Below are 19,017 nucleotides of genomic sequence, written 5' to 3' on the forward strand. Positions count from 1 at the left end.
TCTCAAATATGCCTTCTTCTTTTTAATACCAGTCCCACTCTAATATAAATCCTCGTTACCTACATCTGGACTATGATGATAACTTCCTGGTGGTTCTGCTTGCCTCAAGTCTTTCCTCACTCCAATCCATTCTTCATTCAGCCACTAAAATGATTTTCTTAAAACATGTCTTATCTCATCCTGCTACTCAGTACATTACAGTGACTCCCTTTTGCTTCCAGGATCAAATAAAAAATGTTCCGTTTGGCTTTCAAAGCCCTTCATAATCTAACCCCCTCCTACATTTCAAGTTTTATTACACCTTACTCCCTGACACATACTCTGATCCAGTGATACTGGTTTGCTGACTGTTCCACGAATAACTCCCATCTCTCAGCTCCAGGCATTCTCTCTGTCTATTCTCTGTGCCTGGAACACTTTGCCTTCTCCACTCCAACTGTTGAACTCCCTGGCTTCCTTTAAGTCCCAACTAAAATCTCATGTTCTGCAGGAAGATTTCTCCAATCCCTTTTAATTCCAGTGCTTCCCCTCTGTAAATTATTTCCTCTTTATCCTGTATGTAGCTTGATTTGTATGTATTTGATTGTATGTTGTTTCTCCCACTAGATTGTAAGGTCCTTGAGGTCAGGGTCTGTCTTTTGATTCTTTTTGTGTCTTCAGTACTTAATGCAGTAAAATACCTATCTTCCCAAATCCTTTTGCCATTCACCATTTTCATCTTCTGTTATCTTTATCAGTATAATTGGTGTTCTAATTTATACCTCTCTTATTCATGATTAGAAAACTCCCAGGTTTTGGAGCTTGATGTTTAAGAGAGTTTTGGTACCATTATTATGTCATTTTTGTCTTTGTATCTGCAGCAATTAATCAACCATTAAACATTCATTAAGTACCTATTATGTGCCAGGCCTTGTGCTAAGTATACAAAAGAAAGAAAAAAACAGTCCTAGCCCTCAAGGAGTTTACAAGCTTGTGGAGAAAGCAGCACAGCCCAATGCTTGGCTTATAGTAGGTGCTCAATAAATGTTTGTTTTATTGTCAAAATAGGGAAGACTAATGAAGGAACTGGTGTTGGGAAGAAAACGAATCTGGCATATTTAATCTAAATTTTAGACTAGAAAAATATCCAAGTGGGAATATCTAATAAACATTGGAAATAGGACTTGAACTTGAAAGAGAGTTTGCAGTTTTTGAGATCCCATTTGAGAAGTGATAAATTGAAGTCAGAAGAGTCAGTGAAATATTTGAGGAGGAAGGTATATAGAGAAAAACAAAAGGCTAAAGATGGAAACTTGAGGGATATTCATATGTCAGGGTCTAATGAAAGAGTCAGAGAAATAGAGAAGTGGGAAGAAAATCCAGATAGCATATGATCCATGGAAGCCAAGGGAAAGATTTTCAAGGGGAGGCTGTCTTCAACGGTATTCAGTGCTGCAGTTTAAGGACAATAAGGGCTTAGAAAAGCATTGCTGAATTTGGTAAATCATTCTTGACCTTTGAAAATGTACTTTCACTAGAGAGTGAAAACTACATTTGTCGCTGGAGAAAAATAGTAGCTCTTTCTCCCTCCGTGTAATGCTCACACATACACGACCCAAGGTGGCAGCAGTGCGAGATTCGCACGAGGACACGTTTTTGTTTTTAACATTTTTATTTAAAGTTTTGAGTTCCAGATTCTGTCCTCTCTGCACTCCTGTCCCTGAGACGGTGAGCAATCAGATATAGCTTACACGTGCAATTATGCAAAACATTGCTATATTAGTCATCTTGAACAAGAAGACTTGAATAAAAGAAAAAAATGAAAGAAAAGGAAAAATAGCCTGCTTCAGTCTGTATTAAAATAATATCCATTCTTTCTCTGGAAGTAGATAGTATGCTTCATCTTTAGTCCTTTGGGATTTTCTTGGATCATTGTATTGCTGAGAACAACTAAATTACAGTTCTTCATTGAACAGTATTGCTGTTACTGTATACAATGCTCTCCTGATTCTTCTTACTTCACTATATCAGTTCATATAAATTTTTCTAGGTTTTTCTGAAATCATCCTGCTTGTTATTTCTTATAGCACAATAATATTCTATTTCAGCCATACCACATTTTGTTTAGCCATTCCCCAGTTGAACGGCATCCCTTCAGCTTCCAGTTCTTAGTTACTACAAAAAGAGCTGCTGTAAATATTTTTGTACAAGTAGGTTCTTTTCCCTTTTTTTGGATGTCTTTGGGATATAGACCCAGAAATGGTATCGCTGAGTCAAATGGACAGTTTTATAACTTTTGGACATAGTTCCAACTTGCTCCCCAGAATGGTTGAATCAGTTCATAACTCTACCAACAGTGCAATACTGTCCCAGTTTTCCCACATCCCCTCCAAAATCCAACATTTTCCTTTTTTGTCACATTAGTCAGTCTGATAGGTATGAGGTGGTACCTAAGAGTTGTTTTAATTTGCATTTCTCTAATCAGTATTGAAGAGCATTTTTTCATGACTATAGATAGATTTGACTTCTTTGAAAACTGCCTGTTCATATCCTTTGACCATTTATCAACTGAAGAATGACTTATATTTTTATAAATTAGCCTCAGTTCTCTATATAGTTGAGAAATGAGGTCTTTATCAGAGATACTTGTTGCAAAATTTCCCATTTTCTGCATTCCTTTTATTGATTGCATTGGTTTTGTTTGTGCAAAACCTTTTTAATTTTATATAATCTGAATTATCTATTTTACATTTTGTAATGCTCTCTTTATCTTCTTGTGTCCTAAATTCTTCCCTTATCTGTAAATCTGGCAGATTTTTTACTTAAAGCTTTTCTATCAATATTTGTTAGGGAAATCAGTTTATAATTTTCCTTCTCTGTTTGACTCTTCCTAATTTAGGTATCAGCACCATATTTGTGTCATAGAAGAAATTTGGGTAGGACTCCTTTGCCTATTTTTCCAAATAGTTTATATTGTATTTTGATTAATTGTTCTTTAAATACTTGGTAGAATTTGCTTGTGAATCTATCTGGTCCTGGAGATTTTTTTCTTAGGAGGTTCATTGATGAGTTGTTTAAATTCTTTTTCTAATATTGGGTTAGGTATTTTATTTCTTCTGTTAATCTGGGTAATTTATATTTTTGTAGATATTTATCCATTTAATTTAGATTGTCAAATTTATTGGCTTATAATTGGGCAAAATAGCTCCTAACAGTTGTTTTAATTCCTCTTCACTGATGATGAATTCACATCTTTCATTTTTTATACTAGTAATTTGGCTTTCTTCTTTCCTTTTTTAAATCAAATTAACCAGTGGTTTATCTATTTTATTGGCTTTTTTCATAAAACCAGCTGCTAATTTTATTTATTAGTAATTCAGTGGTTTTCTTACTTTCACTTTTATTAGTCTCCTCTAATTTTCAGGACTTCCATTTGGTTCTTCATTTGAAATTTTTTTTTCTAATTAATTTTTAGTTTTCAACATTCACTTCCACAAGATTTTTGAGTTCCAAATTTTCTCCCCGTCTCTTCCCCCCAACCCAAGACAGTGTGCATTCTGATTACCCCTTCCCCTAATCTGCCCTTCATTCGGTCACACATACCCCCTTCTCTTATCCTCTTCTCCTCTATTTTCTTGTAGGACAGATAATTATTTGGGGATTTTTAATTCATTCTTCTAGGTTTTTTAGTTGCATGCCCAATTCATTGATTTGTTTTTTCTCTGTTTTATTGATGTAAGCAATTAGAGGTATAAATTTCCCCCTAAGTACCACTTTGACTGCATTCCATAAATTTTGGTTTGTTGTCTCATTGTGTCATTTTCTTTAATGAAATTATCAATTGTTTCTATGACTTGTACTTTGACCCATTTATTTTTTAGGATTAGACTAATTTCCAGTTAAATTTTAATCTTTTTTCATTGTCCATTATTGAATGTAATTTTTATTGCATTGTGATCCGAAAAGGATACATTTACTATTTCTGCTCTTCTACATTTGTTTGTGAGGTTTTTATGTCCTAATACAGTCATTTTTTGTGTAGATGCCATGTACCACTGAGAAAAAGTTATATTCCTTTCTATTCCCATTCAGTTTTCTCCAGAGATCTATCATATTTTGCTTTTCCAGAATTTCATTCATCTCCTTAACTTCTTTCTTGTTTATTTTTTTGGTTAGATTTATCTAGTTCTGAGAGGGGAAAGTTGAGTTCTCCTACTAGTATAGTTTTTTATCCATTTCCTTCTGTAACTCATTTAACTTCTTCAAAAATTTAAGTGCTGTACCTTTTGGTGCATATATGTTTAGTATTAATATGACCTCATTATCTATGACAGCAAGATGTAGTTTCCTCCCTTAACTCTTTTAATTAGATCTGTTTGCTTTTGCTTTCTTAGAGATCATGATTCCTATCCCTGCTTTGTTTGCTTTAGCTGAAGCATAATAGATTCTACTCCAGCCCCTTTACCCTGTGTGTATCCCTTTGCTTCAAATGTGCTTCTTATAAACAGCATATTGTAGGATTCTGTTTTTTAATCCATTCTGCTACCCATTTCTATTTTATGTGTGAGTTCATCTCATTTACATTTATGGTTATGATAACTGTATTTCCCTCCATGCTATTTTTCCCTTGTTTATTACCCCCTCTTTACCTCCTACCCTTTCTTTTCTCATAAGTGTTTTACTTCTGGTCACTGCCTTCCTCAATCTACCCTCCCTTTTATCATTTCCCCCTGCCCCTTCTATTATCCCATCTCTTTTTTATTTCCCTATAGGGTAGGATAGATTTCTATATTCAGCTGAGTATAGGTATATGTTATTCTCTCTTTGAGCCAATTTTGATGAGAGAAAGGTTTAAGCTTTACTCGCCACTCCCCCCATCTTCCCTTCTATTATTGTAGTTTTTTCATGACTCTTTTATGTGCGATAATTTTCCCCATTCAGTCTCCCTCCCTCTTCTTCCAGTACAGTTTTCTTTCTCACTCTTTTATTTTATTTTTTGGGGTATCATCCCATCAAAGTCACATTTTATTCACACCCTCTGTGTACATATATACCTTCTAATTGCTCTTAGAGTAATAAAGTTCTTAAGAGTTAGAAATATTATTTTGCCATATAGAAATATAAAAAGTTTAACCTTATTGAATTTCTTGTTTTCTCTTGCTTGTTTCTTCTTTACCTTTTTATGTTTCCCTTGAGTCTTGTATTTGGAAGTCATATTTTTTATTGAGCTCTTGTCTTTTAATTAGCAATAGTTCAAAGGTTATATTCTGTTTTGCTGGGTAGTTGGTTCATGTTAATAGCCTTTTTGGTGACTGACCCTAGAGGAGGGATCTTGTTGTTGGTTGGCTGGGGGTGGGGCCCTTCTGCTTGGTTGTTATGGAAACAGGACCTCTTTGCTAGTAGACCCTGGAGGAGTAATCTTGTTGCTAGTCTGTCCCAGGAGTTGGACCCTGTGGCTGTGGTACTGTAGAAACAGGGTCTTAATGCTGGCAGGCCCCAGGGGCAGGGTCTTGCATTTGGCCTGCCCTGTGTCAGGGCTTTACTCCTGGTCAGCAGTAAGGTCAAGACCTGGTTGGTGACTTGTGTTGGGGTGAGGTTGCTGGGATGGGACCTTGCTGACCTGCAGAGACTGCTCCCCTTTGTCTAGGGGGTTCCTAGAGGGGCTTGGCTGGGAGATTTCCCAGGGCCTGGAGCCTTGCTGTAGGCCCCTGCTAAGAGGCTGGCTGCTGCTATTCTAGGCATCACTCCCCTCCCACCCCGGTGAGACAGACCTTTCCTACCATGCTTGCAAGCTGCTTCCTTGCTCCTAGACCATTTCTGAGGTGGTTTTCTAGTTGCTTGGAGAGGAATTTGGGAGGGCTTCGGAGGCTTCACAGAGAGGCTTCCTCACTCTTCCCTCTTGAGATGGGAATTCAGGAAATATTCTAATGGAGAGGCTGGGGCAGAAGAAAGAGGCAGGAGAGAGGAGCAGCCAGTGGGGCCCATTAAGAAGGCAAGGGTGAGGATAATCAAGGACAAGCAGTATGATGATGGTGAAGAAAACAAAGAGGAAAGAAGGTAACAAACAAGTTTCAGAAATGAAAAAAAACAAAAAAAATCAAAGAGAAAGAATAGCAATGAAAGAAAAGGAAAAAATTAAGAAAAGGTTTGAAAAGCCTGAAGAACTTAAACCAGAAGAAAAACTAGCAGATAAATGATGTCTTAGAAATTACAGGAAGAAGCAGACCTGAATTAACCCAAGAAATCTTTGCTGTTAATAACCCATATATGGTATAGAAGCTATGAATCCATTTTCTTTTTTAAAATTTTATTTTATTCTGCACTTAAGAAATAAAACAAGCATTTCATAACATAAAATGGGAAAAAAAGGTGATTGTACATGCAAATATACTGCAAATCTATTAAATAGTACAACTTACTATTATTCCTTTTAAATTTATGATAGAGTTATCATGTAACTTTCCTTTTTCTCCCTTTTCTCTTTCTGACTACTCCCTCAACCCCCCTCCACCATGGCTACCATTAGGCACAAATACGTATCTATGTATAAAAGTATTCTGTTTATCAGTTTTTTCTTTGGATGTCCATGGGTCTTCCTTCATATGTCCTTTGTAATTAGTTTGGGTATTTATAATAGTCAAAATGATTTATTAGCTCAAAATTCTTCTTAAAACAACGTTGTTGCTGCTGTATACAATGTTCTCTTACTTCTGCTCATTTCACTTTTCATTATTTCATGCAAGTTTATCTTTTTTTAAGACCAATATCTTACACTATTTACCAAAATAAGATCAAAATGGATACATGACCTAGATACCAGAAGAGATATTACAAGAAAATTTGAAGAACATGGAATATATGAACTATCAAACTTGAAGGATAAATGAATAATTTATGAACAAACAGACATAGAACAGTGTGAGGTGTTAAACGTATTCATTTTCAAGAGATGATTTCACAGAGTTTGGAAGGTTACTAAAAGATGAAAATTACACAATATGAACCATCTCTATATCATGTCAGTCTCTTGGAAGCATTAGTTTGATATGTTTATATTACATTGGGAGTTGATGGCTTGAAAAGGATGACCAGCTCATTATGCAGTGAAAAACAAACAATAATAGCAAAGCCAAAAAGAATGTTGTGCTTCCCGGAGTGGGGATTAAGATGATCTTGCAATGTGTTGGTTGCCATGGAGGACATTTGTAAGACTTTGAAGACTTGGTGTGACATTTCATCTTCTCTCCATTGTCTTCTGTTACCCATTCTGCATGCAGCACAACTTCCTTTTCCTTTCAGTTCTGCCAAAAGCTACAGTGAAAAAATAACCAGCACAAAATCTTTTTTGTGTTGATTAACAATCCCTTGCCACTTAGGTGCTAATGCAATAAGGAACTTGGTTTTTGCTGACAAAAGGTTAAATTTCAGGAAACTTGGTTGCTGTTGAATCATTGTAAAAGAAATCCTAGTAATGTCATTGTTGCTCTCTGGTTGCAGGGCAGTAGAGTCACTAAATTGGACACACTAGGTGCAGCAAGACAAAAAACCCAAAAATATTCTGCAGTATTACCAGCAGCATTCAGTAAGCCAGCCTTAACCATATCTGCTTGAACCGTTTCATATCTTGTCAACAAAAGCAGTGTGCAACAAGGGCATGTGAGCTGCATTTAGTATTAAAATTGCTTTGTCTTAAGGTATAGCCTAAGGATTTTAAAAATATATTGCAAAGAAGATTACTTATTTAAGGATACAGTGCCTGAAATGGTTACCAGTTTGACAAAAAATTTAAATGGCCAAAACCCACCAACCTTGAAGCCATTTGAAGAAACAATGTCTCCATCATGGTATTTGAAAAACCCAACTTGTGGTATTCCAAATGTATAAATAGTCTAATTCATATTTACCAGAGTATTTCTATTGATGTGGCTTGTAAGGGAGGAAGGAGGAATTCTTAACCTGTTTTATATACTCGATTTTAAATATCTGAGAAACAAAACTTCCTTTGTTCTCCTAGATTGTATTAAGATAACTTTCATTGGGTTTTGGCATTTCCTTTCTCTTACAAAACATGCTTAGCAGACTACAGCAGTTTCTGCAGTTTGGTAAATTATTAAATTAACAATTGTGACATCTGCTTTTATAAAACAACATTTAATAAAATCACTATTGTGAAGACTTCAAAAAAAACAAGGAAGAATAAGTGATGAGGAAGTGAAACCAGTTACAAGTCACTCATCCAAGAACTTTGAAAGTGAAATAAGGGAGAGAAATAGATCTATAACTGAGACAACAGAGTCAAGTAACTTTTTGCAAGATGAATAGACCTGTATATGTTTGGTGATAGAGGGGAGGGCTCCACTGTTGAAAACAGAAATAATTTTAGGGACTAGGGAAGACACAAGGGTGGATGGGTGAGCCTTGAAAAAAGGAAAGGAAAAATAAAAGGTACTTGTAGTGACAGTGAAAAGAAACAGTCATGGTAGCTGTCATTTATAATGTATTTGAAGCTTTGAAACATATTTTCTGTAGATTATTTCATTCCCATAGTGTCCTTAAGTTATCTATGCAGTAGGTGAGTAAACTGTGCAGATTTGCCCATAATCACATAGTTAATAAGTGTATTACAGGTGGAATTTGAATCTAGGTCTCCTTAAAGTCTGCCATTTTATCCATTCTGCCACACTGCCTCCTGTGTAAATACAAATAACTGAGGAAAACGTGCTAACAATTAAAAGAATCCTGAAAAGCCTCATGTTAGAGACCTGGGCTGAGCTTTGAACGTAGTCACAGATTCTCTGGAGAGACTGTACACCAGGGAATAGCACACTATATGTGGCAACTGGTTTTGGTGGACTATAAAATATGTCAGGGGGAATAATGTAAAATAAGTCTGAAAAGATGGGCTGGAGCCAGATTGTAAAGGGCTTTTTATGTTACAAGAGTTTGCATTTTCTCCTAGCGGAAATAGAGAGTCATTGAGGTTTGTTGAGTTGGTTAATGACATGTCTAGAACTGTGCTTTAGGAAGATAATTCTGGCAGCTGTGTGGTGGATGAATTGAAAAGGAGGGAAACTTGAGGGAAGAAGCCCAATTTAAAGGTTATTGTGGGCAAATCCAAGATGGCAGAATAGCCGGAAGAATTATAGTGAGCTACCTCCTTCACCCGCATACTTTTGTAAACACTTGTAATAAATGTACCAGACTAAATTCCAGACTGATAGGAAAAGACAGATTTTATTTTATTTTTTTAACTTTTTAAAAAAAGAGGCTATTGCCATAGTCCTGGTGAGAGGTGACGAGGGCCTAAACTAGAATGGCAAGTGTGTGAGCAGAAAGACGGGGAGGGGTGGAAGAGATATATAGGAGATGGAGTCAAAATTCCTGGCAGATATTTGGATATGGAAGGAATGAGGGAAGAAGAAGAGTTGAGGATATTTGAGGCTCTTGATTCTGGGTGACTTAACTTAGTCGTTCCTCAACAAAAATAGTAAAGCTAGAAGAAAAGATACCAGTTTCATTTTAAACATCCTGTAATATTCATCTTATGACTTACCAGTTTCATGTTCACTTCATTTACATGTAGAAATTTTAAGAGACAGCCATTCTGCACCCAACTGAACACTTGTTATGTATAAGGCACTGATAAATGCTGTGTTCAGTATAAAGAAAAGATTTGCAGCTTAACATTTTTTAAAATTAATGGTAAAGTACATATTAAGCATGAACATAAAATGATGGCATTGTTTTTAGGTATCTTAATTCAATTCTACCACTTATTTTAAAAAAATTCTACCATGTATTTTTTTAAAAAAAAAAGCCTTGCTCCAGTGTCTTGAGTTCTTAAATGCTGTGCCAGTGGAGCACAGGTCTGGCAGCTCGTAAGTTACTAACCTTGAAAGATTCTTAACCGTTTTTGTATTATGGACTTTGGGTCTGGTGAAGGCTATGGATACTATTTTTAGAATAATATTCTTAGCATAATATTTTTAAATACATAAAATAAATGAAATGCATGTGATTATAAAGATGTCCAGTGATATTGGAGTATTGATCCAAGAATTTAAAAACCAACTTCATGGATTCCATGTTAAGAACCTCTGTAGTAAAGGCTTTGAATATGAGCTTTGTGATAGACCATACTTCTGTAACCAGAAATACATTCTAATTGAGCTGGCTACAGGTGATGAGTTTTTGAGCCGAAGAAACTCTGAGACCATTTACTAAATCATACGGAGGTGATGGTCTGTGTTGGTCTCTACACTAATTATGGTGGATGAGATCTTAGATATCATTGAACTCATATAGGTCGTTAATGTATCACATTATAAAATTTAGCCCTGTGAGGTTTTATTTTAATGGAATAGAACCCCAGTAGTGTCAGAGAAAACAAACAGCACTCGTCTCACATTCTCACTATGGCATATTGCATTTTTAATTAAGAGGGGTTATGTTTTAGGGACTGTATAATTGTGAAGTGTTTTATAACAGACTGTTTTGTGTTTAAGTAGTATTCTCACCTAAGCACATATGAAATATTCATCATAACTCTTCAATAAAATTTTTAAAAATTAAACAAAACCTGTATTTTTTTTAAAAGGTCTTAAACATAACATTTCCACAGTTATTTCTGTTGTAGTTTTAATCCATTTCTTGGTGTAGCAGATTGAGAATGGATCTGGAAGCTGACCAAGGTTTAAATCCTACCCTTTGACCCACACTGGCTGCCTGACTCTGGACAAGTGACTAAACCTCTCAGTGCTCTAGGCAGCTGTCTGAGACTATGAGTTGCAGAGAAGGTGCTGACCTGCATTGCTAGAAGAAGCTTCTTGGAGTTCCCTCTAACAATGGAATCAAAGGTCTCTTTCCATACATGCCCCTTCTTGTATGTAAAATTACACATACACTTAAAAATTATTAAGATGTGTTTATATCTACATATATTCAAGGACAAAGCCAAACTTTTTGGTATGTTACTGTCCTGTGTTCTGCTGTTGATTAAATTATGAAGTTAGTTGTATTTGTTAATATTGGACTGTTAAATTTTTTTTTTTAATATTATACATATAGGTAGCTGGTGGCACAGTGGATAGAACCCTGGGCCTGGGATCAGAAAGACCTGTGTTCAGATATGACCCTTAGATATGTGACCTTGGGCAAGTCACTGAACCTCTGTTTCAGTTTCCTCAGCTGTAAATGGGAACAATAAAAACACCTCAAAAGGTTGTTGTGAGGATCAAATGAGATAATATCTGTAAAGTGCTTAGTACAGTGCTTGGCACACTGTTGGCACTATATAAGTATTCCATTTTCTTCTTCTCTGTATAAGAATGATTAGAAAATTAAATGACACCGTTTCTTTTACCTCTCAGAGCAGTTTGTCGGAAACATGAACTAATGCAGTATGACTTGGAGATGGCTGCTCAGGATCTGGCATCCAAAAAGCAACAGTGTGAGGAACTTGCAACAGGGGTAAGTGTATTTCATTTAATTTATGCTTTATAAGACTTAAGTTTAGGCACTAAGCTTTATGGGTTTTTTTTTTTTAAAGCATTATATATAGTTATCAATATACAACTGCATTGCATCTAATTATAAGAGGTTCTGGTTCAAAAAGACATCTTCACTTGTATATAATTTGTGACTTTTTTATTTAAAAAAACCTAAACAATTGGTACTGTTGCTTAATGTGATATTGAAGAGAACTCTCTAGATGTTGTTTTTGTATATTACAGTGGTAACTGATATCAGGTTTGTTTATGTATTTAGGGGGGGTGGCAGGAAGACACTGAGCCAGACCTGTCATTTTAACAGTGTAGGAAATGCTTCTGGTGAAGAAACTCCCTCTTTGAAGCAGATTGGCAGTTGTTTTGCAATTTATAGTCTTAGTCGCCTGTGCCAATTTTATAGGAATTCATTTTTAGTTCATCTTGAAAGGATTCAGTTAATTACTTTAAAAGAGGAGTTTTCTGCATATTTTAAAATTTTTTTCTGTGAGTATTTGTGATGAAAATTCTTTTAAACTTCATGAAGGCAGTGACCATATCCTATTTATATTACCCTAGGGTTAACCAATATTCTGTAGATAGTATTACTTGAATTGTTAATTAATTGAATTGTTATTAAACTAATTCATGGGATTAAAGTAGACATTGTGAGAAGAATCTTTGCTATGCTTTATACAACTTCATAATAATGGAGTTCTGTAATAGTGCTTTATGTTGGTAAATTATTTTTAAAGTTTACAGAGTGCTTTAATTTGATTTTTGCATTAGCTTTGTCAGACGTGAGCAGGGCAAGTAGTATTATCTGTAGCCCCATTATATTTTGGTCTATATCACATTATACAATTTTGTGTTTAACATTATTCAGAATCCAAGAATGTCAAAGCAAGATGAGACTTTGTCATCCAGTCCAACCCCCACCAAGTCCCAGACAGGTGAAAGTGACAGAGAACTGGAGTTCTCTTTCTGCCATACCCCACTACTCAGCTTAGAGTATTACCTAGAATGTATTTACCTAGAAAGCTACGATTAGAACCCATTTCTTCTACCTACTGGACTGTTGTTCTTTCCACCAGGCCATGCTGCCCTTCATTAAAGGAGGTAACAACCCGTGTGAATGGGCCAGGCACTCAGTTTTTACCTGTAGTGGTGATGGGATACAGTGAGCCCTAGGTATATTCTTATCTACTTTTTCTTGTGATAAGTGTGTGACATAGTTAACTGTAGTTAAGAGAGTAGTTTGTAGTGATATGTGTGAAATAGGTAGTTTGGTTTGATTTTTTCTTTAAACTTTGGAAAAATTTCAGGCCATTTTTGAGTAGGTTTATTCATCCTTCTACTATGTAAAAGGAGAGGTTATTCCCTCACTAATCTCCAAAGAATGGGGAAAAGGAGAGTAATGAAGTATGAATTTAGGATTCTCTCCTTATGCACCTGTTGCAAAAGCTTAATTTTCTTGGCTTGTGAGTAGATGACATTTTTCAGCCTGAGGTAAGCAAATTTTAACAAGTTTTTACCTTTTTAGTTTGTTTTCATAGTTGGCTTTTAAATTATATCTGCTTTTATGTTACAAAAATCTTCTTTGGTAACTGTAAATCAAAAAGAAACATTTTGAGAGTATACCCTGGTACAAGATTTTTACTTCTTTGGGGGACGGAGAGTTAGGGAAGAAAGTAGCTTTTTATTTATTTACCGACTTAATTACTCTTAGACTGTGAGGACATTCTCCCTGAAAGGAATGACTAGTAAGCTGTTCGGTCAAGAAACTCCAGAGCAAAGAGAAGCCAGAATAAAGGTGCTAGAGGAACAAATAAATGAAGGAGAAGAACAACTGAAGTCTAAAAATCTGGAAGGCAGGTAAAAGTGCAAAGAAACTTAACAGAACTTCATTTTAGAAGGCATGAAATATTACTCACCATGGAGGTAATTAGCTTTCTACTGAGATACCTTATTCAAAGGGGAATCCTTATAGCAGTGGGAATTAGAAGGTATAATAGTTGAGGGTCTCCTAAAAGTTTAGTGTAATTTATGTACCTGAATTTATGTACCAACTTCCATGCTTTATATTTTGATGTCTTCAAGGATAAGTTTAGATTAAATTTGACCATGAACCATACATGAAGTGATCATTTTTGCAGTTTGTGACGTTTCATTGCCATTTGACTGGCTTTTTTTATTTTGCTTCCATCAGGTAATGAACTAACAGACCTTGACAGCAGTAATTCTGTTTGCATTTTTCATTTCTTCAAAAACTAGTTCCTAAGAAATCAGAGTCAATTTAGAGATGCTTTTACTGTTAGAATAAAAATGACGCAGTTCACACAAAATTTTTAAAACCGTAGTTATTCATGAAAACAAACAGCACATGATGAGCTCACCTCATTAAATGTTTAAGCGTTTTCTTTGTATACAATTGCTTGGTGCTGTAGGAATACAAAGGTGAGCCATACTCCTTTTCACAGAAAAGCTGTACCTTGACATATGGCCACGGGAAGAAGTTTATGCAAATATATCTATCAAGTTTGGGAGAACCAATTTAAGCAGCTTCCTCTTGCTTTCTTGAAAAGTGCAGGTTGACATTGCTTTGCATACCAAGACTACCTCAGACAGACTTTCTTCACATACTGTAGTTACTTCAGTGAATATTTGTTGAATTGAACTGTGGAAAACCATGTTATTAAAGAAAAAGGTGTGTCTTCACAGAATGAAATACATACACATTCATGAAGTTCAAACCAGAATAATGTAACTGACATAAGTAGTCCAATTCACGTAAGTAAGCACAGTGATGACTCTGCCTTAATTTCATTACAGAGAGTTTGTGAAAGCTGCTTGGGCAGATATTGAACGCTTCAAAGAGCAAAAGAACCATGATTTAAAGGAGGCTCTCATAAGCTATGCAGTTATGCAGATTAGTATGTGCAAAAAGGTAGGTCCACAATAGACTGAAGCTGCTGAATTGTAACTGTACATTTAGGGAGAATTTTAGAATTCCATTATATCTAAATGCTGTTGTGATGCCAGAAGATTTAATTTCTTTGCTTTTCAAAGACCATAGTGCCAGAGTCTTTAAGTTTTTAAAATTTCATCTCATTTATCAAATTTCATAGACTAATATATGGTGTTTTTTTAATGTTTTGAGTTTGTAAATTTATGCAGAGAATTTGTCTGAAAACTTGTACTCACAAATAATACTATTAACCTCTAAATGTATGTTTTAGATATTTAAGAATTTTTTTCACTAATAGGATGATCAAAATCTTGAACTCACTGCATTATTTTTTCTTAATGATAACTTACATGAAGTGTTTCAGTTTTCAAAGCTGTTCTTTAGCATTTTGTTTTCTTTTCTCTTTTTGGAGGGGGGAAGTGACGCAGTTGGGGTTAAGTGCCCAAGGTCACACAGTTAGTAAATATCAAGTGTCTGAAGCTGAATTTGAACTTAAGTCTTTAGCATTTTTCTAATCAGTGCTAAGTGAGGTGGAATTTGGCAATTAATCCATTGAACTTAATCTACAAGAACAGCCTCCACCCTCCCCTTCTGACCTGTAATTTTATCATTATAGGGAATTATGTGGAAATTCTTCATGGATTCAGGTTGAGGTACCTTCTTTGGGGCCAAACTTGACCATTTCCCAGCATTCAGTTTCAGTTGTTTTATTATTGCTCTTATTTCCATTTCTATTGTAATAGTCCTTGTGTATCTAATTTTACTATTTCTAGTTACTTTATCACAGTTCATATGCCTACCCCAACTTTTCTGTATTTGTCATTCATTGTTTCTCATGGCACAGTAATATTATGTTGCATTCACATGCCACAGTTTGTTTAGTAATTACCCAATCAATAGACTTTGTTTCCAGTTGTTTGCTACTACAAAAAAGTACTGCTGTAAATATTTTGGTGTATATGGAACTTTTCTTTTTGTCATTGATCTTTGGGGTATATGCCTAGCAGTGGACTCTCTTGGTCAGAGTGTAGAGAAATTTTGTCATTCTCTTTGAATAATATAAATTTGCTTTTCAGAGAGAGAAGACAAATTCATAGCTCAGCTATTTTTATCATTTTTTGCCAATGTACTGAGTGTAAGGAGAAACCTCAGGATTGTTAATAGTTTGCATTTCTTCTTGTGAGAACTGTTCAAGTCCCTTAGACAACTTTTCTATTACGAAATAGCTTTTGGTCTGTGTTTCTGTTAATTGTTGGTATTCTTGACCATCAGACCATTATCCAGAGATAAATACAAAGACTTTTTTCCCCCAGTCAGCTCTTTTCCTAGTTGCATTCATTTTGTTCATGTAAAACCTTTTTAATTTGATGTATTTTAAATGATCTGTTTTATCTTACATAATCACTTAATATTCTTGTTTGACTGGAAATTGACTTCTTAGCTGTAGCTGTGAAAAGTATCTTCTAATTTTTGTGGTATGATCTTTAATTTATTCAATTCAAATATCCATTTTGAATTTATTGTAGTATATAGTGTAAGATGTTGCTCTAAATCCCCTATTTCCCAGAGAACTTTCTTCTTTCCCCAGGAATTCTTTTCAAATAGGAAGTTCTTTCCTATCTTGCATGCCTTTTCATCCTGTACAATTGATTTTCTTTTCCATAAATCCCCCATAAAGGATTCATTCATTGACCTTGATACATTTCTCTGGTTCTTTTATCATTTCTTGAATACTTATACAGCATTTGGACTGTACATCACTTATGTCTCATGCTCACTAAATTAGTGACTTACCTCATTTTCCAATCCTCCTTGTCTTTAATAGTGTCTGTTACATCACTTTTATGATGAGTCTTTAAAAAAAAACAACTATACTTCTAATCACTTGTTCCTGGCTTATGGACAGAGTATGTTATGTAGTAGAGTACGCACAGTATGGAAGTTAGACTTTGCGAAACTTTAGACATTACCTAGTTTATTTGAATTGCTTTTTGATAATCTCTTGGCTCTTAACGCAAAATCTAATGTACCAAAAATCAAGTACTTAGTTTTTCATAACCCTTTGTGAGTCATCTATTTATGTTTCAATTTTTTTTTTTTAGGGCATTCAAGTGTGGACCAATGCTAAAGAATGTTTCAGCAAAATGTAATCCTATAGAAATGAATTCCTCTTCAATCAAGTGCCCCAGAACAGAAGCACAAGTACACAATGGAGATTTAAGTTGCTACCTGGTATACACAGACATTTACAATTTAATCATTTGAGTAAATACAGTGTTCTTTATGCTGATTGTAGTTGTTAGAATAGCACAAAAAGGAGATGTTTTAATGAAGATTAACATAGAAATTAAGAATTTATGGTGATCCCCCAAAATCATTTGGTATTGTTTGAGAGGATTCTGAACATGTAAAAGTCCCATTTTTAGGTCATGTTTATATGTCCTTTCAGCCCATGTTCTCTCTATAAATGTATAAAATTATTTAGAGTTTTTACTTAAGATTATATTCTTGAGGTTCACTCAGAAAAGATGGCCAAGTGGAAACTCACTAGAATGCTGTGGGGATGATTTTTACTTGCCTTATAGCTGAGCTATTTGCTTTGACTAAAGCTCAGCAGAAACTTAGTGTGAAATCTAAGCTATTCCACCCATACCTCCTCAGCACCCCTGTGAGTAATGTATGCATACACTAGAAAATGCCTTCAACTTTGTGCTTCACCAGAATTTTGATATTGGACAAAAATTTTATACTGCCACAAAGAAGACAACTCTTTAAATGAGTAGTGGAAGCCATTGTCATGAATTAGTAGAAAGCTTTTTAATTGAATATGTTAAATATAATAAGAAAGTTTCCAAATCATTTTTTCAAATCTGAGTGATGAGCCTAAATTAATCTGGCTTATCTCTTGACATGTGGTGTTTCAGGGTACGAGATGTAACATTTCAGTGTATAAGATCTATATGTGAACAATGTATGTGGTATCTTCATTATTAGCATCCTTCTTTTATACTGCTTGGCTGTAATTTTGTAAAGAAAAATGAATAAATTATATTGATTTTTTTTTTGTTTGGTTTTCATGATACAGTTTGTTCAAAAGCCAGGCATCTTTATTTTTTGCTAGCTTTGCAGAATCTTAAATGTGAACTTGCTCTTTCTAATTATGTAAAATAACAATAATCCACTACTAGTTAGCATTTGACTTTTATACGTGTTGAAAATGTTGCAAATTATTGTGGAAATTGCCAGACTTAATAAAAGAAAGAAGCATTGTGCTAATTTTCATATGAGATGCATTAATTTAACAACATGATTCATAACTATTAATGCCTCATTTCCTATATCTTGGAATATGTTCCTTAGATTTCATTCTCCACCTTGTGGTCTCTTCTCCCCCTCCTCCCCAGCTAATGGTTTTTTTGTTTGTTTCAATATTTCATTGTGTGTAATTTTTTTGAAACAAAATGTTTGTTTTAAAAAATGAGGAGTTATACTGAAATGTAATTTAATGTTCTTGTTTATTATTTTCTTGGGTTTTATGAAAGGTAAAACTGGTGCAAGAAAAGCTCATCTGTTAAAAGAAACACAAATGAACATCTTTATCTGAGATAAGACAACCTTTCCATTTAACATTAAAAAAACCAAATAGACACTAACTAAAAACTGACAGTGGCCAAATGTATAGTGTACCTTTCTCACTCCCGTCTGGTTTTCTTTCATTTGAAAAAAAAGAACAAAGCTGTTCTTTTTAGCTTCATTCCAAATAAGCAAAATAAAAAATTCTTAAATATTTTTCAAATTTTCTACAAATAAATATATACCTATCTAGTAGAATGTCTTGATTAGGACCTTTTTTGCTTACTTTTTTTAGCTTGTCACCAAAAGATGCTATGGAGTAGTTACCCTTTATGTTTTAGGGGACTGGTTTACTTTTTAAAATTGTGCAATTCAATAGCTAAATTTTTCCTAACCTTAAAAATCTCTTCAGAAGCATTTTTTGATAGAAAGCATTTTGACATGATTACAGAAAAGAGATAAAAAATATATAAATGGACTAGGCAGAATTCTTTCTTTCAAGTTCCATTTTTTAAAAAAAGTATTCATTTTAGGCTTTAGTTTTTAAAATTTTTTTGTTTAATTCTCAGAATTAAAAATAAGAACCAGATATAAACAATAAATGATTTTAAAGGTCTTTTAAACTCATTTTAAAAATAAATGCAAAGACAGCACTGCGTCTCAGTGTGAGTTTGTATGAGTCACTAATGATTGCAACACAACACACACCAAAACAGGAACTTTTAAAATACATGTGTTTTTAGGAAAAGACACACATTTGGTTTTGTATGAAAGGACAAGATCCAGCTGAAAGCGTATCATCCTCTCAGTCCTCCAGGCTGGCAGCATGGCTTGTCATCCTTGACTCTTTGCTATCCCTTAACCTCTCTATCCAAATAGTGGATAATGCCTGTTGATTTCACCCTTACAGCTTCTCTTGAATAAGCTCTTTTCTCTCCTCTGAAACTGCCACACTCTAGCGCAAACCTTCCTTTCCTCATATGTGGACTTCTACAGTGACTTCCATTCAGTTGA

General features: G+C 34.7%; 1 protein-coding gene across 3 annotated transcripts in view; it reads left to right on the forward strand.

The window, feature by feature from the left end:
* SNX4 (sorting nexin 4) overlaps positions 1-17,712 on the forward strand; it is a 92,866-nt gene extending 75,154 nt beyond the window's left edge. For all 3 annotated transcript variants that reach the window (XM_072613740.1, XM_072613741.1, XM_072613742.1), the window contains 4 exons: positions 11,349-11,448; positions 13,192-13,337; positions 14,295-14,409; positions 16,533-17,712. In XM_072613740.1, the coding sequence (XP_072469841.1) occupies positions 11,349-11,448; positions 13,192-13,337; positions 14,295-14,409; positions 16,533-16,580 (409 nt within the window). In that variant the 3' untranslated portion in view covers positions 16,581-17,712. The remainder of the gene's footprint in view (positions 1-11,348; positions 11,449-13,191; positions 13,338-14,294; positions 14,410-16,532) is intronic.
* The last annotated feature ends 1,305 nt before the right edge of the window (positions 17,713-19,017 follow it).

The sequence above is a fragment of the Notamacropus eugenii genome, chromosome 5 (assembly GCF_028372415.1).
Source record: "Notamacropus eugenii isolate mMacEug1 chromosome 5, mMacEug1.pri_v2, whole genome shotgun sequence".
NCBI lineage: Eukaryota > Metazoa > Chordata > Mammalia > Diprotodontia > Macropodidae > Notamacropus > Notamacropus eugenii.